Here is a 26,576-nt window from a genome sequence, read left to right on the forward strand (position 1 = left end):
GGCGGGGCGTGCACGCAGTAGGGCGAGGGGCGCCCCCACACTGCGTTCTGTGGCCCGGGGAGGGGACAGCTGGTCGCCCCTCGTCGGTTGCTGAGGACCGAGTCTTGGGGGACGTGGCCTCGGTGGCTGGTAAGCCAGCATTGCCTTTTCTGCCCTAGTGTTTTGACCTTGGGCGAGTCACTTGATTGTGTCCTTCTGCCACTCTTTCGTTTGCGGTCTCCCTTCCCTTTTCTGGATATTAAGAAAATTGGGGTGAGGTGGGAAGGCCTCGAACTTGTTTTGTTGAGATCTAAGCAGGCTTTATCGGGTGATGGGAGAGATTAGGGCAGGTACTGAGTTCTTAGCCAGATCTTACTGGCTATTAGTCACTTAAACCTTCTGCTGTTTTCAGTCCAAAAGTTGCTATTTGCTAGGCCTGGAAAGAGGCTTTACATTTTTGTGTTGTGCTGTGTGGTAAAGTACTTTACGTTAATTATCTAATCTGCAAACAAGCCTGTAAGGCATCGTTACAGGTGTGGAAATTGAGGCCTGAAGAAGTCCTTTCCCCCGTGCAACTACAGGTAGTATAGTCCTCTGGAACAGAGGTAGCTCCTAGCTGGTGGTTCCTGGAGCTGTGCTCGCATAGGTTAAGGGAGATTAAAAAAAAAAAAAAAAAAAAAAAAAAAAAAGACCTCTGGTTAGGGACCCATGAAAACAAGCCCGTTTTCCTAACGAGCATATTGAATTTGGTTCATTTACTGAGTGATATGGGTAGTCATTGGAGACAGAAGTGGGTCCAATATCAGCTTTGCCAAAGTTACTGTTACATTACGTCTTGCCACTTCAACAAAAGGTAGGCATCAAATTATTTTGAAATGCATGACGTTTTAGAACATGCCCAGCATTGCTTTTACTACAGCCGTTGGTTTGGTGCAAATGGAAGTTGAACATCTAGTAACTTCCTATTTTTTGCTGCTAATGCCCTCCCCCATCCTAATTACACACGGCTTCACCTTTTCTTGCCTTATGTCTCCAGTTTCCCTGTTTTAAAAAACAAAATGGGGGGACACACACAGATGCACAATAAGAATATTTCAGACCCAGAGAATTGGTTATGTAACTAGTGCCCAGCGCAATTAATTCTGCCTCTCCTAGGTTCTTCAGCAACCTAGCTTCCGTATCCCCCTCTAGATAACTAGATGATAATGGACATGAGCATGACCACAGCCCTTGTAATTTTCTAGAGCAAAAGCTTGGTGTAGAGGGGAGGAATCTTTATAGTATGCTAACAGATGGAGCTGTGCTTGGGTCTCGCTGATTTCCCAGTTGGACTGCCCGTTCCTTTTGTGCAGGCTTTGGAATTTGTGGTCTGGTGTTTAGTGTCACATTTCTCACATAGTCAGTGCTGGCATTGTGATTTGCTACGTGGCTGTCTGCTCTCCTTATGTCGTATTTTGTGGTGCTGTAGCATTCAGCTTTGGTCATCAGTTCATGATAATTGACATCTTTTTGTGATCTGGGAGTGCATGAACGCTATTGGTATTGGTCTTAGAACTGTACGTTCAGATTTGTTGCCATCGTCTGTTCTCTGCTCATCATATCCCTCTATCCTTCCCAGGCTGATTTTATTTGAAAGCTGAATTTGGATTCTGTCTGTGCCCTTTGGGCTGTGAAATCACTTACTCCTAGAAATTTATCTGTCATCAGAGCATCTCCCGTCGTCTTAGAGCTTCAGCTGTCTCTCTCATGCCTTTTGAGGACCAGTCCTTCCTGGAGCTTAACCTGGCATTTCACAGGTAACTTTAGAACAGAACAAACAAACAACTGTTTTCAAAACAGGAAACTTTCATCTTCCCCTTCAAGAAAAAGGCAAGTGAAACAAAAAACATTATCTCTCTTTTACTCCTTAACATGGTTACTGACCTGACCACTGGGTTCCAGGCAGAAATGTCAGTTACCTTTGTTGTTCTTTTTCTCTTTGATCTCTTTCAGTCTTGTCAAAAAAGAGGTGTTGAACTTCCTTCCTGTTCCCCTTCTCCCTGTTTCTGCTGCTCCCAGGCCTTTACCAACTCTTGTCTCGGTTAGGGAAGTGACTTTGTCTTATTTTACTGGCAGTCTCTGTGTCTACCCATCCTCTGGACCCAGCTTCCAGGATTACTGTTCTGGAGTGTGGATTTGACTGTACATTGACCCGGCTGGTACGCTGGATGATCCCCTGAATCTCCTACACTAAAGCCCACAATTCCTTTAGTGTTATATTTAACGCTTTGCAATCTGTGCCTCTAAATTCCTTTTCCAGCCTTGTTCCCCATCCATGAACTTCTTGTTCTGATGAAATTCGATTTCACACCACACCAATGCTGTGCTATTTCCCTGTGTTTTTTGCACATACTGTTTCTCCTGCCTTACTGAATCCTACTCCTCTTTCGAGGCTGAACACTTCATAAAGCCCTTTTCAACGTTGTTACTCTGTCCCCTTTACTACCACAGCCCTTCGTGCGTGCACTTGTGCAGCATTTATATTGCCTTATGTATGGTACCTTGTGTTTGTTTTGTGGGCTGCCTTATGGGCAGGCAAAATCTTTCCTGTGTTGTGTGCTCACTGTTTAAAATAGCATTTGACATTAGAGATACTCAGAGAGGAAGCCCTCACGGTGTTTATAATGAATCTGGGTCATGGTAGATACTTGAATACTTAAAAGTGGTCGTGGAATGAATGGACAATAGAACAAGCGTCTCAAATATATGAAAATGTATTCTGGTCTGTAAATAGCCATCATTGTCTTATTTTTCCTTTCACCGTTCCTTCGTATCCTTGTGAGAAACCTGCACCTCCGTCCTTGTGCACTGTAACAAGTGAGTGCTGTCTCTCCGTGGGGAGCAGGTGTTTGTGGGGCGTGAGAGGATCTGAGGAAGATGAAGCCTGGGGGCCTAGGCCTTTGGGGTTTAGGGAGAAGCAGGATGTGGCGGTGGGAGGGACCTGTGTCATAGGAGCTAGACCCGGAGTGTTTTCTTTCTGTGTTTGTTTCTGGTAGTGCTAATGGGGACAAACTGTTTTGAAGTTTTTCCATTTTGAGCTTACCGTATTTAGTGATATTTTCCTTTCAGCTAACATTTCCTAAATACTTGCTTGTTATTAAATCTCTGGTTATGACATTTTAGTGAGTAAAAAAAAAAAGTGATCCAGAAATTAAACCTGAAGCTGCTTTTTTTTTTTAGAAGCTGCTTTAAACCTTTGATTATGGAAGGCAGACTGTGACAGTAGAAAGAACACTGCCCCTTAGGGAGTCAGAAGAACTACGTGCCGTCACCTGCAAGCCGCATTGTGACTTGAAGCAAGCCTTGTCTGAGCCCCCCGTGAAATCGTGGCCCCGTCGTAACATTGCGTGAAGTTCCAGTGGGCATATGTGAAGGAACTTCAGCAGCTACGAAGCACTTAGAAGCTGTGAGGTGTAGGGGAGGGTTTCGGAGCCAAGGAAGAACCAAACTTTTATTGAGGGAAACAGCGCAGTGGTTGTGCATTTGTTAGTTTAATCGCAGTCACTCATGGAACAATATGTGCTGGGTGCAGGGCTGAGTGAGTCCCTCCTTCCTCCCTCCTCCCCCTAGAATACAGACCTTTCAGTCCAGCAGGGAGGACCTGTTAACGTACAGTTGGCGATAATATAATAACGATAAAATAATGGCAAGAGTGGTACAATTTGCCTATGAGACGTAAGAAGTACGTAGTTACGTGAATAATTGTTACCAGTATCTCAGAGATGTGAGGGGGTGGTTTTATCACGGAGGGGTGCTTGCTGGCTCGAATGAACACTTTCTGCAGTGCTCAAGTTGGGGAGGTAACTCCGTTAACTGTGTTTAAATTGGGCCCTTAGTTGCAGTTTGAGCTGTGAACCCCTGTCCTCACACCGCAGCACACCCCCGCTGCCTCCATCAGAAGCGCGAGAGGGAAAGTGCCCACCTGTCCGTCCTCACAGAGCCCCTCCGAGAAAAGCGGAGGCTCATGGGGAGCCAACACGAGGTTCGAGGTTCGGGGACGCAGTGAGTTAGTAACAGGACTGCCCTCTGTGGCTCTTGTTCTGAGCACTCTCTCCGATCAGGTACCTTGTACTAGAGAGTTACCTCGATTTGTTTATTTTTTTAAGCGGTTATTTCGCAATCTTTTCCTCCAGAAATTGGAGGCACTTAGTATCTTCATCTTGTCCTTTGAGGTCTGGAACCTGCAAGTTTTAGAGGACTTTCTGTTATCATTTCTGGTTAGTAATGTAGAGGAAGAAAGAAAGTACTTCATGTTAATTTCGATGATCCTCGACCGGTTAAAGTAGGTTTGGCTGCAGTGACAGGTCCAAACATGTAAGGACAATCAGAGTTCATTTCTCCATCTTCTAACAGTCTGAGGTGGTTCCACGTTGTGTGTGTGTAAGTATCGGAGAGTGGGAGATGGGGTGGCACTCTTTAAAGCAGTCATCCAAGGACCGAGGCTGCTGGAAATGCTTCCATTTTGAACTTGGGGCTTCTAAGGATGCCCTAGGGAGTCCAGTTCTCCATTAACTGGAAGAGGGGCACAGAATGGAGGAGTAAGCCTGAGAGGTCTTGTGGTCCTGACCTGGAAGAGGAACCCGTCCCCCCCTTTTTTTTTTTTTTTAATTTTAATTAAAAAATTTTTATTTTGAGAGAGAACGGGACAGCAAGCACGAGTTGGGGCAGAGGAAGGGGTAGACAGAATCCCAAGCAGGCTCCGTGCCAGGAGCACAGAGCCCGACGCGGGGCTCGGACTCACAAACAGCGAGATCACAACCTGAGCCAAGATCAAGAGTCGGATGCTTAACCTACGGAGCCAGCCAGGAGCCCCGGCACCCATCCCATTTATTCACGTGCCATTGGCTTCAGCTCAGTCAGGGTGACATCCCAGCCGTGGTCGAGACAGAGGAGTGTTAGACGAGCTGTGTACCGAGGAAGAAGAGAAACCACTGTCTTTGCCACAAAACCAAAAGCACCCCGCTTTCTGTGACTTGTCGTGCAGCAGAGATCCTGGAGTGAAGCCGACGGATGAAAACAGGATTGAGGAACCACAGCCACGTGTTTCTCATTCATCGAGTATTGGAAGGTCTGTTACTTGCAAGGAGTTGTCCTCAGAACTTTGAGGGATAAGGTGATACAGTGGGTTCTCAGCCGTAGAGGGGCTGCTAGTCTAGGAGAGGTTGAGAATAACTAGTTCCAGGGAGGCTGGCGAGGGTCCAGCCTCTGTCAGCGGGCCTGGCACAGGACAGAATGGCATCTGTGCAGAGATTGGATGATGGGTGACGGTCATAATTCCTCCCGGTAATCACCGCTTTGAAGTCAGACAGCAGAGAGTGGGAACCTGAGGTGCTCGCGGTCTGAGCTGTGGGTGCTCGAAAGGGGGGCCATGAGAGTGGGGGTTGGGGACACATGTCAGGCTGTACGAAAGCCATGACAGAAAAAGCAGCGTAGGAACAGGCAGAGTTCTGTGTGACAAAACGGCTTTCGTACGTTCTCAGTCTTTCCCTGTCCTGGCACGAGGGAGACGATACGTCTGTTAGTCACTGTGCCAGGGTCCCAAGAGGGGCGCAGACGCCTGCTGTGGTACGCAGGGGACCCCTATGGCACGGGCCTAACCTTGCGAGCTTGTCACAGAGCACTCTCCACCTGTGCTCCTTAGAGACTCTCCAGCAGCTTCGAACAATAAGGGGAGCATCACGCTTGCCGGTCAGAGGAGGGAGGCATGCCGCGAGGTTCGGGTGATTCAGGAGGAGGAGGCAGCATTTGAGCATCTGTTTCGAAAAGTTATATTTGAACCGCTGGCTTGTTAATGAGAATGGAGAGGTGATTGGAATTTTGCTCTGGTATTTTTTTTTACCCTCTCACAAGAACCCTCCTGCTGTTACAGTGGATCCTGGGCCTTTCAGGAGACGCCCTGGTGTGGTGGACTCTCATCCTCACATGTCAGCCTCGATGGGACGTCATGAAGTGTTTTCCTGTACGTTGTCTCATTTGGGCCTCAGCCATCCTGTGCATTCAGCGTGGCAGGCTATCGTATTGCCGTTTTTAAGGATAAGGGAGTCAAGGCTTTCGGTGGTTACTGCCCCTCCCAGGCGGAGGGGGTCTTCCGATTCCGGATCTGAGAAGGTGCCACACAGCCCTTTAGTTCAAGGATTTGACTCCAGGGTAGCCGGACACGGGGCTGCTGGCTCTCAGTGCAGTGGGTCAAGGCGCATCATGTCTCCGAGATCTGAGGGCCAGAGAAAATAACAGGCTAGTTTTTCTGACTTCTCGCTGAAGTCCGACAAGTAATTTGTGATGTGTCAGTCCAGTCAGAGTGTCTGCTCTGGCTCCCAGGCAGGCAGTCACGGGCTCAGGGGACGCCATCTCAGATGGGCGATGTCCAGAAGCCAGATCTCTTGGCCTAGGCGCCCTGCTCCTACCGCCGCTCTTAACTGTAGCTTCCTCCATGATGGCTTCACGCCAGAATACACGGGAATATACCAGAACCCTCCGGAAGCAGGGCACCGTGTTCCCCTCATACCTGTTAACGTCTTTCCTCTGCTCTTGTGCCTTTGTAAGGTTTCTGCAGACATTTTATTCTCTCCACAAACATTTAAGATTCTGGCGTATTTTTACAAAATAAATACCTACCTTGTCCATATTGCCTGCTTTTCCAGAAGCAGTTCATTTTGGGTATTCCTGATGTTCTCTTGTCTGTCTGGGGCAGTGCCTTTAGGAGGCCCCCCTGTGTGGTCTGCCCTTGCTGAGTTCCACATGCAGGCAGTTCTGTGGCCAATTCCTAGTGATCTTGGAGCTTGGGGTCCTGTGCCCCCCAACCTAACCGCTCCCCTGCTCTCTCCTCCTCCTCCTTCACCCTCAGTGGCTGTTGAACAGGTGCTGTGTGCAGAGGGTACAGTAGCGGGAAAGACTTAGTTCCTTACCTGCTTGGAGCACACTTCTTGTCGGTCTGACTCCTGGGCATGTGTTTAAGGCATTACTACCTGGTTGATGGTCATTATCAGTGCCTCTGTGTTCTCATTATGACATCGTTGCTATAGTTAGTCAGCTGGGGAAGGCTGGGATGAAGCCATTCTCAGGTACTTTTACAGAAAAAGTTCCAGGGTGAGTGGCGTCTGCATTAGTACCTCGTCTATACACACCTGCTGTCAGCTACTGTCTGGTTTAACAGTTTCCAGGGGCGCTTGGGTTTCTCAGTTGGTTAAGTGTCCGACTTCGGCTGAGGTCATGATCTTGAGGCTCATGAGTTTGAGCCCCGCGTCGGGCTTTGTGCTGACAGCTCCGAGCCTGGAGCCTGCTTTGGGTTCTGTGTCTCCCTCTCTCTCTGTCCCTCCCCCACTCATGCTCTGTCTCTCTCTCTCTCTCAAAAATAAGTAAACATTGAAAAAAAGTTTTTAAAAAGTTTCTGAAAGCTGAATTTAGGGGCATATTGTAGACTTGGGTGGGCATCTAAGCCCTTGATTGACCCCGGTGTTCGAACTGGTTCTGTGTCTCTTGCCTTTTGGACGTCTTCCTTTACCTGACTCGTACCGGTTAGCTGAGCACGTCTGAGCTGGCCCCAAGGCCCTGAGTCGTATGGATACGAGTGGTTTGATGTCCCTTTTATTCTTTTGTGACTTTACCTGTGACAGCTTTCCCCCTCTCTCCAGGCCACTTTGGCAGTAGACCTTCACCTTCTTTAAATAAGATACTCTCTATTAGTAACTTTTTGCACCTATCTCCTGTTCTAATTCTAGACATTCTGTTTGCCGGCTCTGAAACAATTGGGGATATTTGAATTGCTAAAAAAGCAAACTCAGTCATACATTTGGGGTGGGCAGTGTTAGTGGGCTTATTGGTTGGAATTGTGCAGCTGAACCTGGTGTACACGGAGCACCCAAATTGGGGGCCAGGATTTGTCAGTATTCTGGAAAGCGCACTGTAGCTTTACCTTCTTTCACCTTTACTGTTTTTTACCGTTTACCTTCTTTTCCTTCTTTACCTTCCTTTGCCAGTCAGACCACAGGTCCCCATTCAGGCAAAATGATTAGGTTGTTGACTTTTGTTATATGAAGGGTTTGGAGCAGAGGTGGTAAAGTCCTGCTTACATACAAAAAGAGAATAATCAGACTTTAAGTTTATTTTTTTCAATGTACAAAATTTCAAGTACATTTTATTTTTTTAATATAGACACAGCTTACATTCATTTTTTGCCTCTAAGCGTGAATGAGGCTATTTTTTTTAATGTTTTTATTTATTTGCTTATTTATTTTAATGTTTGTTTATTTTTGAAAGAGAGTGAGAGTGGGGGAGGGGTAGTGAGAGAGGGAGACACAGAATCGGAAGCAGGCTCCAGGCTCTGAGCTGTCAGCACAGAGCCCGATGCGGGGCTCGAACTCATGAACTGCGAGGTCATGACCTGAGCCAAAGTCAGATGCTCAACTGACTGAGTCACCCAGGCGCCCATTTTTATTTATTTTTGAGAGACAGAGTGAGTGGGGGAGGGGGCAGAGAGAAAGAGGGAGACACAGAATCCGAAGCAGGCTCCAGGCTTTGAGCTGTCAGCACAGAGCCCAACATGGGGCTTGAAATCACGAACCATGAGATCATGATCTGAGTCAAAGTCGAACACTTAACCGACTGAGCCACCCAGGTGCCCCAAGATTAAAAAAAAAAATTATTTTTAAGTTTACATCCAAGTTAAGTAGCATATAGTGCAACAGTGATCTCAGGAGTAGATTCCTTAATGCCTCTTACTCATTTAGCCCATCCCCTCCCCCACAGCCCCTCCAGCAACCCTCTGTTCTCTGTATTTAAGAGTCTCTTATGTTTTGTTCCCCTCCCTGTTTTTGTATTGTTTTTGCTTCCCTTCCCTTATGTTTATTTTGTACCTTAAGTTCCTCATAGGAGTGAAGTCCTATATCTGTCTTCTCTGACTTATCTTGCTTAGCATAATACCCTCTAGTTCCATCCACATAGTTGCAAATGGCAAGATTTCATTCTTTTTGATTGCCGAGTAATACTCCGTTGTACATATATATACCACATCTTCTTTATTCATTCATCTGTCGATGGACATTTGGGCTCTTTCCATAATTTGCCTATTGTTGATAGTGCTGCTATAAACATTGGGGTGCATGTGCCCCTTCTAAACAGCACACCTGTATCCCTTGGATAAATACCTAGTAGTGCAGTTGCTGGGTCATAGGGTAGTTCTATTTTTAATTTTTTGAGGAACCTCCATACTGTTTTCCAGAGTGGCTGCACCAACTTGCGTTCCCACCAGCAGTGCAAAAGAGATCCTCTTTCTCCGCATCTTCGCCAACATCTGTTGTTGCCCGAGTTGTTAATTTTAGCCATTCTGACTGGAGTAAGGTGGTATCGCATTGTGGTTTTGATTTGTATTTCCCTGATGATGAGTGACGTTGAACATTTTTTCATGTGTCTGTTGGCCATCTGGATGTCTTCTTCAGAAAAGTGTCTATTCAGGTCTTTTGCCCATTTCTTCTTTTTTTGGGAGTTGGGTTTGATAAGGTCTTTGTAGATTTTTGGATACTAACCCTTTATCTGATATTCCATTTGCAAATACCTTCTCCCATTCCATCAGTTGCCTTTTAGTTTTGCTGATTGTATCCTTCGCGATGCAGAACCTTTTTATTTTGATGAGGTCCCAATAGTTCATTTTTGCTTTTGTTTCCCTTGCCTCTGGAGACCTGTTAGTAAGAAGTTGCTGCCGCCAAGGTCAGAGAGGTTTTTGCCTGCCTTTTCCTCTAGGATTTTGATGGCTTCCTGTCTTACATTGAGGTATTTCATCCATTTTGAGTTTGTTTTTGTGTATGGTGTAAGAAAGTGGTCCAGCTTCATTTTTCTGCTTGTCGCTGTCCAGTTTTCCCAGCACCATTTGCTGAAGAGACCGTCTTTATTCCATTGGATACTCTTTCCTGCTTTGTCAAAGATTAGTTGGCCATACGTTTGTGGGTCCATTTCTGGGTTCTGTATTCTGTTGAAAACAGACCTATGTGGCTGTTTTGTGCCAGTACCATACTGTCTTGATGATTACAGCTTGAAGTCCGGGATTGTGATGTCTCCAGCTTTGGTTTTCTTTTTCAGGATTGCTTTGGCTATTCAGAGTCTTTTCTGGTTCCATACAAATGTTAGGATTGTGAAGCTCTGTGAAGAATGCTGGTGTCATTTTGATAGGGATTGCCCAAGATTTTTTTTTTTTTTTTTTTTTTAAACTTGTGTTAAGCCTTCAAAGAATGAACTGAAATTTGGAAGGATCATTTCTGAAGAAGTTAAGGGCCAAGGGGGATTAATGATAAAAAAAACAAACAAATTGTGCTATAGTTCTACTCCTCAGTGACTTGGTTTTAGACATTTTCATGCTTAAACGTTGAGTGAGCTTCTGGCATTTGACACTATGATTTACATGAGTATTTTTAGGACCTGTGAAAACCGCTTTTCTTCTTTCTTGACCATCTTCTGGAAAGGACAACTTTAATTCTGTCCTATCTATTCCTGTCTTTTCTCTCCCCTTTTTCTTTCTTTTTAAATGTAACTAATCAAAATGCTGAACAGTAGTCTAACTATTCTATCTAATGCCATAAGGAGGTAGTTAGATCTTCTATGTGTTAACAGATACAGAAGCATGAAGTCTTGGCTAAACATGAAAATAATATCCTGATGGGAAACGATTAATGTAAAGCTACTAATGTCAATACCCCTGAGACACAGTTGGTGCTGTGATGCGTTGCTAAGGGAGGATATGAAATTTCCTCCTCTGCAGATCCTCCAGAGTGTATCCGATTCTCTTCTGCTTGGGGGCTTTGCTCCTGTCTTCTACATCAACGCCAATACTGACATGCTCTGGGGGTGGAGAGGCATACATCGTGGTCCCCTCAAGGAATTTACAGTGACTGTTTCATTAGTCACTGTGTTCTGCTTCTGGGACTCAGAGAAGCTAGTATGCACAGGGGATGACAAATGAGTTTATTTTTGCAAAGGTGTAGCCAACTCTGAAATATTTATGGTTATTATGGGAACATCAATGGCCTGGCTGAAGTCAAGGAAAAGATGCCAGATCTCAATTTATCCATTAGTGGTAAATTCCTTTTGAATAAACAGTTCATGAGCAGGGCTTTCAGAAGGTATAATAAATAAAAAAGAATCATTTTAGGATCTTATTTTTGGGTTCTTCCTTAAATTCTAAGGAAGAAATGCTAAGAAAACTGTAAAATGACTGAAAGTTGATGGGAATATAGGGACGAAGGAGAGGGCTGGCTGGGGTGGTCCACAGTGACTGTGGTTCTGGAAGTTAAGTATAATTTGCTGGCTAGCTTGTAGAGTTGGTGATAACTAACGAGTGTCCCATTTTTTCTGCCTGTTGGTACAAAACAGTGAGACGGTTTAAACGGAAGCATCTTACAGCCATCGACTGCCAACATTTGGCTCGGAGTCACTTGGCTGTGACCCAGCCCTTCGGTCAAAGATGGACCAACAGAGACCCGAACCACGGTCTCTATCCTAGACCCAGAACAAAAAGAGGGACTAGGGGTATGTCTTCCCAAAATACCTCCCATTTCAGAATCTGTAGCGTGTGTGGCCTTTGAGTATCTCCTGGTGTTTGTAAATATCCCTGCTGTTATTTTGTAGTCCCGTTGCAATAGTTTGACACGTTTTTCATTATTTGTGAGTTTCCGTGAAAATTCCATCCACTATATATGGTTGGTAAAAGCCCCAGGAAAACATGGCTGAATGAATTCCGTTAGCTTGCTTAATCACAGCGTGGCAGAAGACGTGCATCAGCGTCAAACCACTGCGATTTCCTGACTTTCAGTAGTCCGTCAGTAAGTCTGCTGGGGCCATTAGTATTCTCCAGAAGGTCCCCTCACCTAGTGCTTTCATGGTAGGCTGTACCCTTTGTCCCCTTGTCCCCGGGTTGCTGCAGTAACCTGTCTCCATGCCGTTAGGTTTTATTCCAAATCAACTGGAAAATACATCGTCAAGTTAACATTCTTGAGTACCATTTTCTGTCATGCCACTGCAGCGAAATGTTCCCCTGTTATCATCCTGGACGCAGGCTCAGACTTGGCCATCACCCAATACTTATTAATTACATGCAAGTTCTACTTCTGGTAGTTTGGTTTTCTCATTACCCCTCTCTATGCCACACGAAACCCTACTTTTGTTACTAATACCTGTTAGTGTAATCCTGATTGCATTATTTCCCTTTGATGTATTTAACTTCAGAATCCAACTCAGATCTTACCTAGTCATCTTTAAATATTGTCTGATGTTGTTTATCACTTTTGGAACTGCCGTAACCAACTAATGAGGCAGTTTAAACCCAGTGGTGATCTTTTGTTTGTTTTGTGTATATTCAGTCAGCTTCTCTGTGTTGTGAGTTCTTCGCTGACAAAGACTTCATTATCATGTCTATGTTTCCGTGCAGAGTTTTAGCACTCAACATGTGGCAGTCTCTCCAGATATTGGTGTGATTGAATCCCACAATTGGAAAATACCGGCATTTAACCCAGACCTATCGACTTTAAACTCTGGGTTTCTATCAGATTGCCCCAGAATCAGTTATACTTTTTTTTCACCTAACGTAGAAAATATTAAATTCTATAAATTCTGTTAAGGCTGAATCTAGTTTTGTTCCACTCTCTTATTTTCCAAAGTAAGAATTCTGGCTACAGCCATTTCAGGAAGGAATCCTGTATTTTGTTGTATATATTGCTGAGGGTTTAAAATACATCGGTGATGTGTGAAATCACCATTTGGACTCCCTTAAGTGCCTAAAAATCTGGGAGGTCAGGGACTGTATATTCCATGGTTCACTTTTTTTTTTTTAATGTTTATTTATTTTTTGAGAGACAGAGAGAGACAGCGTGAGTCGGGGAGGGGCAGAGAGAGTCAGAGACACAGAATCCCAAGCAGACTCCAGGCTCTGAGTTGCCAGCACAGAGCCTGACATGGGGCTCGAACTCACAAACCATGAGATCATGACCCAAGCCGAAGTCAGATACCCAACCGACTGAGCCACCCATGCACCCCTTTCTTTCCTTTTTTTTTTTTTTTTTTTTTTATCTTCATGTGTCACTTTCTATTTGTCTCAGAATCACAGGTGCTGCATACATACTTATCGAATAAATGCATGGACTAGGTTAGGTACCGCTCTGATAATATGAAAAGGATATTGACTCCCTTCTTTTTATTTTAAGATAAATTAATATGTTTGCTTCACAGGAAGAAAAAAACATAAAGGGATTTTAACTGAGTCAAAAGAGTAGGTTTTCCTGACTCCTAATAACGTGAAGCCTTTTCTACTCATGCAAACTTAGATTTTCTGTTGTAAGAGCGAGCCAGGAGAAGTGAGTTTTTGTTAGTGGGTGTGTCCACGTGAGCAGCTGTTGACTTTTTGTCTGTCCATTCAGGTGTTCAGTTTGTACATACTGCGAGGTGGAATGTGGTCCTCAGACCAGCCAGAGACTGGCCTTTGTCTCTTTCTGTGTATGTGTCTGACTATATGATAGAGCCACATGGAAATATTTTTTCAATTAAGCCATGTATGTAATCACTCGACCTAAATCTATCCTCCTCTCTTCTCTGTGTTAATACACGTTAATTAAAAAGTAGCCGGTCTCGTTTGGGTCCACAGTGGGTCGGCGGTCACTGTCCATTTCTTGTTCATCATGTTTGGGTTTCCATACAGGTCAAGGATGTCCCAGGTACGGCACTGAATTCCTCCTAGCTGGCCAGCAGCGGCGCACCAATGACATGGCCAAAAGCAATTCTGTGGGCCAGGACACCTCTAAGGACTCGGAGGGGGAAATGATCTTTGCCGCGGAGAGCAACTGTGCCCTGCCTCGAGAAGGTGATGGAGAAGCCAGACTGGGCTCGTCAGGGTCCGCGCCGCCTGCGAGGAAGCGGTCCCGGTCCTTTGAGGACGAGAGGAATCCGGCAACAGGGACCAGTCAGTGGGACGGGGCTTCTAAGAAAACGCCACGGCATCGTTCGCTCCTGTCATGCCCAAGATCCCGGGAAGCCAGGCAGGAAGCAGAGGACTTTGTGTCCCGGCCCTCTGCGGAGTCCGGAGAACCCAGCCAGGAAGTGGAAGACGTCGGTCCTGACCCCATTCCTGACTCTTACTATGGGCTCCTGGGGACCTTGCCTTGCCAGGAACCCCAGAGCCACATGGGCAGCCTGCCCAGTGAGGTCCTGAGGCACATCTTTGCTTTCCTCCCTGTGGAAGATCTCTACTGGAACGTGAGCTTAGTGTGCCACTTCTGGAGGGAGATCATCAGCGATCCGCTGGTACGTATAGCACGCGTGGCTCTCTGAGGTCTTCTCTGAAAACACGCGGATTAGTTCCACCTAATGTGTACCTCCGATCTTTGTGCCGCCTCAGAAATGGTGGTTTCTGTTTGCCTGCAGAATAACATCCAGATTCCCGGGGGGGCTTTTAAGGCTTTCCTTGTTTGTCCTATGTGTTCGCAGCCTCCTTGCTCGGTTCTCAACATAGGCCTGTGTTCTCTCCCCAAGTAGCTTTCTGCATCGTGAGTGTCGACTGCATATTCCTCACCCTTTACTGGGTGGTCCAGCCGCTTCCCCACCCCCACCCGTGGAAAGGGCCCCTCCTGTCTTTGTTCGCGTCTTACGCCTTCGAGGTCGGACGTCTTCGAGGCTTCACTCCTTGGAAAGTGAAGTGGAAATCTCGTACTTTCTCTTCCTTGTGTTTCTGTAGCAGTCTCTCCCTCTGTCTGAGGCTTATCTCATCTGTATTATGTTTTAGAAAACCTTCCTCTTCCGTTTGCATTGTTGGCTCATGGATGGGAGGCTCTGGTCCTGTTTGTTTTTGCATTCTGTACCGTGCCCATGGTATTTTACACACGGTAGGTGATTCATAAATGAGTCTTGCGCGGAATCACCCCAGTGTCCCTTTTGAGGCTGATACAGTGGGCAGCCCGTGCTCTCAGAAGAGACTTCCTGCTGCTCACTTCGTCCTGCCCTTCTGCTTGGGCTTTAGGTACCCTTCTTCCGTCCCAGGTGCAGGTTCAAGGGCAAACCTGAGGGCTGGGAGTATGTTTTGCTTGGCTTATATGTCCCTTAGACTAGCCAGTGCGGATAAACCACAGAAATGAAGATGAACTCTGCCTTCAAATGTAGCGAAGTTTGGAAATTTAGGCATTTAGTGAGAGATGCACGTATCCAGACTTAGTACGTTTTCCTTCTAAGCATGCAAGATCTGGGTGGAAATTTCATGTCGCCCTTGCTTCATTCTTTGCTTGAGGTCTTGTCTCCTTTCTGAGAACTGTCTTTCTGCCCCCCCCCCCCCCCCCTTGTTTTTGGTCTTTCCGCCTTTAGATGGGAACTCTGTTTTATGACCTAGTATTTCTACCCACTAAATTGAGATGTCTCCAGCGCAAACTGAAGAGTCACAGATGGGGATAAGCGAGGGCTTTGTCCATTCTGCTCGGGAAGATTTGGGGAAAGATATCCTGGCTTACGCTCACCTCATGAAATATCAGACTGATGCTGTTTTTATCATTGCTAACAATGACATGATGTGTTTATTTCCGGTTTTCTGTAACAGCTTTCGTTTTTGTGGCTCACACTTTCTCTGGCTTTCGTATAAGGTGATGGCGGCCTGATAGAATACGTTTGGAAGTCCTCCCTCCTCTTCAGTTTTTTTGGAGTGTTTGAGAAGAAAGGATACTAATTCTTCTAAAAGAATTAATGCTCAGGAGAATTCTCCAGCAAAGCCATCATCTGGTCCTGGGCTTTTATTTGTTGGGGGTCTTTGGTGACTGACTCAGTCACTTATTATTAGTCTATGGAGATTTTCTGTGTCTTCATGAGTCAGCCTTGCTAGGTTGTCATTTCTTCTTCTTTTTTTTTTTTTTTTTTTTTTAACGTTTATTTATTTTTGAGACAGAGAGAGACAGAGCATGAACAGGGGAGGAGCAGAGAGAGAGGGAGACACAGAATCTGAAACAGGCTCCAGGCTCTGAGCTGTCAGCACAGAGCCCGACGCGGGGCTCGAACTCACAGACCGTGAGATCATGACCTGAGCCGAAGTCAGACGCTTAACCGACCGAGCCACCCAGGCGCCCCGGTTGTCATTTCTTCTTGATTGTCCAATTCATCGATGTGCAATTGTTCGTGCCCTTTGATGTCTGTGATGTCACTTGTAATGTCCCCTCCCTCATTTCTGATTCAGCTATTGGAATCTCTCTCTCTTTTTTTTTAAAGGCATTTATTTTATTTCTTAATGTTTCTTTATTTTTGAGAGAGAGAAAGAGCTCAAGCAGGGGAGGGGCAGAGAGAGAGGGAGACACAGAATCCGAAGTAGGCTCCAAGCTCTGAGATTGTTCTGTTCCTTTTGCAGAGTGGGGTATTGAAATCTCTATGACTATTATGTTGCTGTCTGTGTTTCCTATATTTAGGAGCTCTGATATTTGGCACATATGTATTTATGATTGTTTTATCTTCCTGGTGAATTGGCCCTTTTATCTTAATGTAATCCCCTTCTTTCTCTCAGAGTAGTGTTTGACGTAGACTCTATTTTTGTCTGATACTAGTACAGCCATGGTTCTCATATTATTTGGTCTTCTCTAAAACTCAGAGGTACTAGTGTCCTGATAAGGGAAATTGAAGCATCAGCTTTCCCTGGATTCTATTAACAAGTTGGTGTTGGAACTGAAACCAGGGCCCAGTTCTCCTGGTTTCCAACCAAAACGTGCATAATGTTTCGACCCTACCTGCCCAGCTTTTGAATTGTGAGCTCTAAGTGCTTTTCAAGTGTTAGAAGGTTGTTTATATGTGTGTGGCTTCATCTGCTGTCTTGTAGCCATTGCCTGCGTGTTAGTTTGGATTTTTTTAAACTATTCAGTTCATTCCTTGGAAGAAGCTGTATTACCGATACCTGATGAATGAAGAGCAAGCCGTGAGCAAAGTGGATGGCATCCTGTTGAACTCCGGTATAGAGAAGGAGTCGGACTTGTGTGTGCTCAACCTCATCCGGTGAGTTGCTTGTATTCTGGGAAGAAGGCCGTCTCTGAAGTCCTTTCCCATGCGTTAGCGCTGAGGGTCACCTTCCTCACCGACTCTGCTGTGAATGTCGTACAGCTATACAGCCACCACTAAGTGCTCCCCAAGCGTGGATCCCGGACGGGCGTTGTGGAGTCTGAGGGATCACCTCCTCCTCCCTGAGGCAGAGGCCTGCGTGCGTCAGCACCTCCCCGATCTCCACGCGGCTGCTGCGGTAAGTGAAGTGGCTGTGGGGAGTTGCGAATGCAGCGCCTTTTCTCGCTGGAAGAAGTGTATTGGTGATTGGGTTTGGCTGAAGATCATTCTAGATTTATTTTCAAAATCTTTCTTTGATCTCTGCTTTGAAACCTCAGTCTTTTCATTGGTCCCATTATGGAAATAACAGACCACGTTGTTATAGATTCGTCATTTTGGAATGATGAAGGAATTTTAAGAGCATTTATCTGATTTCCCATCCTGGTGAAGAATCTTCAACAGAAAGTGGTCATCTGGCCTCTGAAAGCTGTGGCTAATAAGGATTTCTTTACAAGGTAGCCCATTCATTGCCAACAACTGGGTTATTTGAAAGGACCAGAGAAATTAAGGTTCTGACTACAGACACTCATGAGTCAGTGGGAAGCTAGAAATAGTCTTCAGTTTCCTGACTCAGTCCTGTGGCTCCTTATCTAGATCAGGAATTCTTAAATTTTCTCTCGGAAGCTACGTGCAACCTCAGCCTGTATTCTGCAACCAGCAGATGGGTGGAGATCCAGCCGTGTGCATTTCTGGCTTTGCTGAAGTGATTTCTGGTGATGGTGGAGTGAGATTTCTTTCTCGGGCTGGCTGGAGTGAAGAGATGTGTGGCGAGATAAGAATGAGAAAGACCCACGTCTAGGGTTGATCGTTTCCGTGTTGGTGAACATTTTCTTAGATCCTTACGGCATGCTGTGTCCATCATGATTCATTGTCAATCATTTACTTAATATTTAACTTAAAGTTTAATAATTATTAAAGAATAACACGAGGTAAGTAGTAGTAATGTTTTAGTGCCAGAGAGTTGTCAGTCTTGACTTTCTCCCCTAAAGATTGCCGTCTCCTTTTGTGTCTCTGCTCCGTGGTGCCTCCCAAGCGGGTACCCATGTCATATGTGCTTGCTTGGACCCTGTTGAGTCTCTGTGGACCTGAGAGCTTGTACTGGCTGGGCCAGGAATGGTGGGGAGGTGAGAGCGTCCTCTCTATGCAAGTATGCAAGGTCCTACGTTAGGTCCTTCAGTAATGTTTCCTAACTAGAGAAAACTAAGAACTCAGATCCAAAAGTGGTGAGAAGAAAGGAGTCTAGGGTGAAAGAAAAGGTTCCCATGGTTCCCCAAATGCCGTGTGGGAAGTCTGCACTCAGTTCGGGCCATTCGAGATGGCAGCCAAACCCCAGGCTCGGCTTTCCTCACTGGTTGTGTGCCGTGGTTTTAGTAATTGTGTTCTGGGTCTTTTCTCCCCTCCCCTCGCAGGGTGTCAACGTGTGGGCTCTGGTGGCGGCCATCGTGCTCCTCTCTAGCAGTGTGAATGACATCCAGCAGCTGCTCTTCTGCCTCAGGCGGCCCGGCTCCACCGTGACCATGCCAGACATCACGGAGACCCTGTACTGTATCGCCGTGCTTCTCTATGCCATGAGGGAGAAGGGGATCAACATCAGCAACCGGTAAACGATGGGAGGCAGAGCTGAGGCCGGGGCGCGGGGAGAGGTCCCATGCTCGCTGCGGGTTCCAGCCCAAGAGCACGCCTTCCCGCTCCCGCTTCTGTAGCCGTGAAAGGAGGGGAGTGTGGGAGTCCCGCGTGGCGAGGCAGGGAAGGGTGCTCTGCGATGGGAAGCGCTGTTCGAGTGGGACATGGCACTGAGGCAAGTGGACGGTCAGGGCTCCAGAAGCCTCAGGTGAAAGTTCCCTCACTAAAAGAATTCTTCGTTCATGAGTGGCCAGATTTTCCTAGGAAAGCATTAGGATTTGGTTCCTCCGTTTGTCTATTGGGGCAGGACGTAAGAATCGTGGCCGAGTCTTGCCTGCCTGATCACCTCTAGTGCGTGGGTTGTTGATCCCGAGCGACCGTCCTGCTTTTGCTTGCCGGCAGGTGCACACAGGCCAGGTTGGAGAGACGCAGCAAACTTTAAGCACCTACTGCATGTCAGCTAGTTTTTCAGGCGTCCGGGATGCCACTGGGAATGAGTCAGCCAATATCATTGCCTCCGTGGACTGTGTGTTCTAGGGAGGGGAGCCAGATACCATAAGTAGATGCGTTCAACAGGGACATTTTAGTGAGTGGGAAGTGGTACAAAGAAAAAGACCTGGGGGGGGGGGGGGCGGGCAAAGGAGGCGGGGAACACTGCGTTACGTGGGGTGAGGAAAAGCTTCTCTGAGGAAGTAACGTTTGAATGGAAACCTGAAGGCCAAGGTGGGGCTGGGCCATTTGAATTAAGATTTGAGGGGAGAATGTTTTAACAGAAGGAGTAGATCATTTCAGGGCCCAAAGACGGGAACGAAGTTAGTGTCTACAAGGAACAGACGCAGTCTAGTGTGGACGACTGTAATAAGGACACCAGTACATGGTTATGTGAGGCCGACAGTGGCCAGATGAGGGAAGCTGATGTGGGCCATGGTGAGAAGTCAGGATGAAACCCAAGCTGTGAAGGGCAGTGGTCAGAGGGCCCTGATCACCGACCCAGAGACAGGCGGTGTGATGATGCACCTGTCCTGGGAAAGCGGAAGGTGCAGAGAGGATTTCCTTCCTCTGGAGTCCATGGGCGTGGCTGGTGGTGCCCTGTGAGCTGTGGCCCCGTCGGATGGAGCATTCATTCTCCAGAAATGTCGGAGTATACGCTGTGTTTCTGAGTTAAGTTTCATCATTGAACATAATTTACGTTGTATCCCACACCAAGGGACAAGGAGTTTAATAATTTTTTTTTTTTAATTTAACGTTTATTCATTTTTGAGAGAGAGTGTGAATGGGGGAAGGGCAGAGAAAGAGGGAGACGCAGAATCCGAAGCAGGATCCAGGCTCTGAGCTGCCAGCACAGAGCCCGGCACAGGGCTCAAAACTCACGAACCGTGAGATCATGACCTGAGCTGAAGTCAGACGCCTAACTGAATGAGCCACCCAGGCGCCTCAAGGAGTTTAATGATTAATTTGGGTGAGACAAATACACAAATGGTGAATCATGTTCTCAAGTGCAAATTCGAACCTGCTAATTACCTCCATGCTCAAAAGGACAGAGATAAGGGATGGAGGGTGTGATGTGTTGAATTTTGTTGTGTTTCTGTATTTCGTCCTGCTTTACCTGGGAGATAATAATACTGGAGACTGACGTGTCATGTTATTAAAGGGGTTTGTTGCTTGGAGATCACTTCTCACTCTGGGTGCAGGGAGCGGTGCACTAAATGTGGGCAGCTGGTGATGGAGGGAGAGAAGTCTGGGGTCGGTGTGAACATAGACTTTGGAGTGGCCTCTAGCAGGTGCCCTGTGTCATCTTTGGCCCCTTGTGGTGACTTGGAGGCCGTTTTGTTTTCAGTCGTTGGTAATCATATCTTGTTATCTGTGTAGCACCCTTCCTTTGGGCCCTTAAAAGATAGAATGTTCTTCATGCTTCTCTACCAGTGATCACCTTACAAGAAGCAGAGAGCAGAGCAAAGGAGTCTCAGAAAGATAAGATGATGTTAAATTGATTCTGAACAAGAATCTCACTGCTGGGAGTAGAATTTACATTTGTTTTCAGCTGGTTCTTACTGCTTTTGTGTTGAGTTGTCTCTTAGGGTCATAGCTAGTGACTTGTTCCCCAAAGAACATGTCCTGGTCTCTCTCCTTTGCCATTACACACTGGAGCCAGGCATCTTTCCCGAGTTGTGCTTTCCGAGTGTTTCGGTCAATTCTAGGTATATTTAAAGTGTTTTATTTTTAGTTTTTATTTTTATTTCCATAAAATGGTGGTAGGTATTTCTTTTGAGAAATGGTAAGGAATCTAAATACATCTGTGGAAAACAAGATACAGATTGTGACTTAATTTGAAAATCTCTAAATCTGCTTTTTCCCTATTAGGATTCACTACAACATTTTCTATTGCCTGTATCTTCAGGAGAATTCCTGTACTCAGGCCGCAGAAGTTAAAGAGGAACCATCGGTTTGGCCAGGGTATGTGTATAGGGGTGTGTGTGTGTGTGTGTGTGTGTGTGTGTGTTATCTTCTAGTCTCGATTCTTTCTTAAGGAGGAGAGGTGTTTTGTCTTAACAGCTTCCTTGAGGTATAATTTACATTACATGAAACTCACCCGTTTTAATTGTACAATTCAGTGACTTTCAGTAAATTTACTGAGTGTGCAACCAACATCATAAGCTAGCTTTGGAGCATTTTTATCACCCCAAGGGAAGGCCTTTTGTTTGGTTAATTTTGTTTCTCCGATTTGCCGGTTTGCTTTGTGACGGTCCGTCACCTGGTCTTTTAAATTCCTTTCTATTTTTCTAATTTCTGTAATGATTATAGCAAGAAAACAACCATCCAGCTCACACAGGAACAACAGCTGATTCTGAACCACAAGATGGAACCCCTCCAGGTGGTAAAGATTATGGCATTTGCAGGTAAGGGAGCTCGCCAGTCGTGGACTACAGTCAGGTTCATGCCTCTTATCCCCACACCCCCTTCCCTGTTACCTGCCAGAATTTCTTCCCTCGTTCTCTTATCCAACTCCCACAATTAAATACTTTTAGAAGCAGCTGTTAGGGAATGCTTGCCTTTTTTTTTTTTTTAATCCAGGGAGCATCCACACTGGAGTTCTAGGTTGGACAAATAGTTCATAGGAATTAGTTTGTGGGATAGATACCACCAGGATTGACCCAGCTCGTCATTTGTCATTGTATATGCTCGGTCACTGATGGCTCATGGAGTGGCAGGTCCTGTGCCAGTAGCTCCCTGATTTCTGTAGGGTAAAGTCTAAGAGCTTCCCTGACCATTTGATTCTAACCTACATTCCTAAATACGCTGTCTGTCATTTTCTTGCCTCAGTCAATTAATTGTACTTATAGTCTCCTAAAGTACTTGGTTATTCTTTTGTCTGAACCTTCGCCCATATTGTTTTCTCTACCTGAGATTCCTTCCTGCTGCTTTTCTGCCTAAATATCCTACTGTAAACAACAGCAACCATTCATCAAATGCCTGGCACTGTGCTGAATCCTAACAATGTTCCATAAGGCTGGTTAGTTATCTGTGTTTTATAGATAAGGATTTGAAGCTCAGAAAAATTAAAATGACTTGCCCCAGGTTAAATAAGTGGAGGAGGTAGAATTCAAAGCTGGATCTGTTTCTTCCTCAGAACATGCTTTTTCCCCTCCCCTTCGCTCCCCCCCCACCCCCTTCTTTGCTGTGTTTGACTCTGTCATTTTCGTTTCTTCCTGATGGAGCCTTCTTTAGCCATTTGAGTCCTACGTGATCTCTGAACTCTTACAGCAACTGATCATGTGTATTAACTATTTGGTACCTGATTATATAAGAAGTATAGCCAACACAGACATTTTATAGATACTTCCACACTGTGTCATTAATCTTCACAGTAGCCCTGTTAGGTAGGGAAAGAGTTACTCTTTTTTTCTTTTATAGGTGAGATTTTTTTGTTTCCAAATTCATATTCTTTTTTGGTCTACTGAGTTGTCACACTTCCATTTTGTTCTAATTGTTTCGACTGTGTTAGTATTGTATTCCCAACAAGATTATAATACAGGAACCTTGCTTTATGTTTTGTTTTTTTTTTTTTTAACATACTCCCAGTGTTTAGCATACAGCTGATCATGCAGTAGGTGCTCATAGGTACTTGTGAAGTGAATGGTAACTGAATAACTGAGTGAACGGTGGAGAGGCAGGGCACACCAGAGAGCTCAGAACGGGCCAGAAGCATCCTTGAATCTCTCTCGCGTGCTCTTGCTGTTGACGCATTACTGATGCCTACGCCGGCAATAGCTACTCTTCCTGAACTTCTCGGCTGGGATTATCTTTGATGGTTATCTTTATCCTGCCAGACCCTGCATAGTCAGTGTTGCCCGCACATGGCTGAGGAGCAGAGTGACGGTCAGTGAGGTCAGGTGCTCGGCTAGAACCTGCCAGAGCCATGATCCCAGCCCAGGTCAGTCTGGCTTAGAATGCACTCCTCTTTGCACTGCACCCTTTTTAGTTTTTACCAGTATTGAGAAACTTGTCACTGTCTGGTGTCAGGCAAGAGGCAAGGTAAGCATGGATAAGACTTGATTAGGACGTCCTTCGGAACGGTTTTTCCTGGTCAGAGGGTCACCTCCTTTCCTCTTGGCTTCCCCAGGCACCGGGAAGACCTCTACCCTGGTCAAGTATGCTGAGAAGTGGTCTGAGAGCAGGTTTCTGTATGTGACATTCAACAAGAGCATCGCAAAGCAGGCCGAGCTAGTCTTCCCCAGCAATGTCATCTGCAAAACCTTTCATTCCATGGCCTATGGACACGTCGGGCGGAAGTGAGCATGGCGTCGCCACCGTCATTGTTGTGTCTAATTCCTGTTTTTCCCATTGTGATCATCATGGTTACATATGAACTTGTATACAACAGCACTAAGAAAATTTAATGCTTTTCTCTCCATTCAAAGGCAGGGAATACAAAGATATTTAGTGATTTCTACTTTTACCCTGTAAAAATATATTGTTTGCAAAGACTAGTGTCTTACTGAGGTGAGCATCCTCCTTCTTCTGGAGCTGAGGCACAGAAAGTCAGAATGACTTGTCTGAAGTGCAGACTTTCACCATCCTGACTGACATGTTTCCCTTGGCTGAGGGAGGGGGGACATCGCAGCTGAAGTGCACTCTGCCCAGGCCTCCTGGGGGCCTCTGAACTAGCATACCATCAGACGTGAAGGCTTCAGGGAGCTTCGAGTGTCCCCCCAGACCTCTTGGAGTCTGGTCCACACCATGGAGTAATAGTGTCTGCCTTGAGCCACTCCCTCTTTCTGGTTATTGTGTGAGAATTTTTGAAAGCCTGGTGAAGCCATTTCAAATCCTACATGGACCTTGTTAAACTTCTCTAACTTTTTTGTTTTTCTTTTACCCCTCATGTATATGTGACACTCCAGGTGGCCAGGTGGTGTCACTGTAGAGAAGGGGGTTGGGGTAGTGGAGAGACACTAAATCCCATGTTACCAGTAAAGTCAAATACTGTTTATCTGGGGTATGCATTCCAGGTACCAATTAAAGAAGAAATTGAATCTCTTCAAGTTGACCCCTTTCATGGTCAATTCTGTCCTTGCTGAAGGGAAAGGTGGATTCATAAGGGCCAAGCTCGTGTGTAAGACTTTAGAAAACTTCTTTGCCTCGGCTGACGAAGAGCTGACGATTGATCACGTGCCTATCTGGTGTAAGAACAGCCAAGGACAGAGAGTCATGGTTGAACAGAGTGAAAAGCTGGTGAGTATCTAACTGTTTTTCATATTACGGGTCTAGGACAAATGAGCAGAGCTGACATGATCCAGTGTTCTGCTTATCTTCCGTTTCTTTGAACCTGCTGGCAGGGAGTCCAGGTGGAGGGTCAGACTGCAGGCCTGCCTCGATAGCCATGAGGTGTGCGGTGTCTTCTGTGAAGCGCACTCACAGACTTATCTTCACACTGGTCCTCTTTATTTGACAGATGAGGTTTATACCCACCCAGACACAGGGACACGGGAGCCCGGACCAGGTCTTTGTCACGGTTCTGCTGTGACGGCAGATCCCTCTGCTGTAGTGGCATCCTCCCAGGGTTTATGAGAGCTTGTAGTGAGTGGGTCTGCTGAATGTAGAATCTACAGATCGGGAATCACTTTTCTCGTTTTTATTGTCTTTTTAATTATTAGCCATTCTTTGTATGGTTTAGTGGTCAGTCATAAATCTAGAGAGTTAGTCCAGCTTTTTCTGGTTCATCAGATCTTGTGCTCTTTATCCACCCCCCCCCCCCAACCCCACAGATCTTGTGCTCTTTGAGCGATGTTCTGTCACTGGGCTTGGTATGGCCCCAGCTTCTTACTCATCTCTGCACTTGACATTGTCCAAAGGCTATCGTGGAGCCAGAGGGAGGTTAGGTGACTGCCGCTCACCGTGCTGTGATGGTGCCTTTGCTCTGACCTCTGTATATGGGAATGAAAGTGATTTCAGGAGGTGTCTTTTCGAGGGTCTTAAACCATGACTTGCCATATCACTTGCTTTCTAGAACGGTGTCCTTGAAGCAAGCCGACTCTGGGACAACATGCGGAAGCTGGGGGAATGCAAAGAAGAGGCGTACCAAATGACTCACGATGGTATGCCAGTTCCCAGATCTCCACATCTGTTAAATGTGACTGTTCCACTTACGGGTTCTGACTCCTGCTACTCCCTTCTTTTAGGCTATTTGAAACTCTGGCAGCTGAGCAAGCCTCTGCTTGCCTCTTTTGACGCCATCTTTGTGGATGAGGCCCAGGACTGTACCCCAGGTGATAAACTATTCAGGACATCAGTAGTCTCAAACACATAGAAACAACATCACGATTATGTAAGAGGACATGTGAAATAAGTTGATTATTCTCATTTGTCATAAAGAAGAGGAGCAGATGATAATTTAGTCATGCGGAAATCCCTCATTATTTGACTCTGGGTTCCAGCACTTGTCCTTCCCCCCACTGAGAGCAAATTTATTTTCCTGTAAATGTTTTGCTTTGGTTATTCTTAAAACGTTGACTAAGCCTAGGTCATCAGGCGATCAGGTCCTAGACTCCTGCTGAGTGGGCACAGCCAGTCAGCTCAGAGTGGAAAGTTTGCGTTGTGTGGTTTTCAAGTGGCTGATAGAAAACAGTGTGACTTTGTAGGTCCTTTCTGAGCTTTGGGTTATAATCATAGAGAAGGCAATTTGTCTCATTTTTTTTATTTGCCAATGTGGTTTCTTAGACTCCATCACTTATCCGGGACTAAAAATAATCTGCATTCCTAGGATTAGAAACGGTTTCTCTTGTCCACGATACAGTTGTTTCTTTGCATTGCCTGCGTATCCCGCAGGGAAAGACAACCCTGTTGTCCAGAGTGCCCTGGCTTAGTTTCATAAAGCATTTTCATCTTTTTCTGTGGTAAATATGGTTTCTTTTTGCTCTGTGAGTTGGCATCCTTCAGCTCTCTTACCGTGCCTCTTATTGGTTGCAGCTATCATGAACATAGTTCTGTCTCAGCCATGTGGGAAAATCTTTGTAGGGGACCCACATCAACAGATCTATACCTTCCGCGGTGCGGTCAATGCTCTGTTTACAGTCCCTCACACGCACGTCTTCTATCTCACACAGGTAAGCGCTCTCTCTGCTTCCGAGTCCCCGGAACCATATAAGCGAGCATGACGCTTCCCCAGCCTCGTTTTCCGCTGGTTACCGTGCGCCAGGCACCGCGCAGGGTTTCCCGTCGGGCGCAGGGTGTGTAGCAAATCCTCGCTTCTCCGCCGTGGTGCCGTGTGCTGCTCAGGGGGCCTGCGGGGTCCCAACTGTTTGCATAAGTTACGCGCCTCTGTCACCGTGTTCTCACTCGCACTGCCGGCG

General features: G+C 46.0%; 1 protein-coding gene across 9 annotated transcripts in view; it reads left to right on the top strand.

Moving 5' to 3' along the window:
• Nucleotides 1-26,576, top strand: part of FBH1 (F-box DNA helicase 1) — a 49,734-nt gene that overhangs the window by 349 nt on the left and 22,809 nt on the right. For 3 of the 9 annotated variants that reach the window (XM_042990952.1, XM_042990951.1, XM_042990954.1), the window contains exons 1-14: nt 4,757-5,086; nt 5,888-5,977; nt 11,377-11,532; nt 13,694-14,295; nt 16,874-17,004; nt 17,110-17,245; nt 18,516-18,706; nt 21,091-21,183; nt 21,532-21,626; nt 23,351-23,519; nt 24,237-24,459; nt 25,235-25,322; nt 25,407-25,493; nt 26,194-26,330. In XM_042990952.1, the coding sequence (XP_042846886.1) occupies nt 5,029-5,086; nt 5,888-5,977; nt 11,377-11,532; nt 13,694-14,295; nt 16,874-17,004; nt 17,110-17,245; nt 18,516-18,706; nt 21,091-21,183; nt 21,532-21,626; nt 23,351-23,519; nt 24,237-24,459; nt 25,235-25,322; nt 25,407-25,493; nt 26,194-26,330 (2,256 nt within the window). In that variant the 5' untranslated portion in view covers nt 4,757-5,028. Of the gene's footprint in view, nt 1-57; nt 1,776-4,756; nt 5,087-5,887; nt 5,978-11,376; nt 11,533-13,693; nt 14,296-16,873; nt 17,005-17,109; nt 17,246-18,515; nt 18,707-21,090; nt 21,184-21,531; nt 21,627-23,350; nt 23,520-24,236; nt 24,460-25,234; nt 25,323-25,406; nt 25,494-26,193; nt 26,331-26,576 lie in introns of those variants that run through there. The other 6 variants (XM_007081176.3, XM_007081172.3, XM_042990957.1 and 3 more) reach the window with 6 other exon arrangements.

Source organism: Panthera tigris, chromosome B4 (assembly GCF_018350195.1).
Source record: "Panthera tigris isolate Pti1 chromosome B4, P.tigris_Pti1_mat1.1, whole genome shotgun sequence".
NCBI lineage: Eukaryota > Metazoa > Chordata > Mammalia > Carnivora > Felidae > Panthera > Panthera tigris.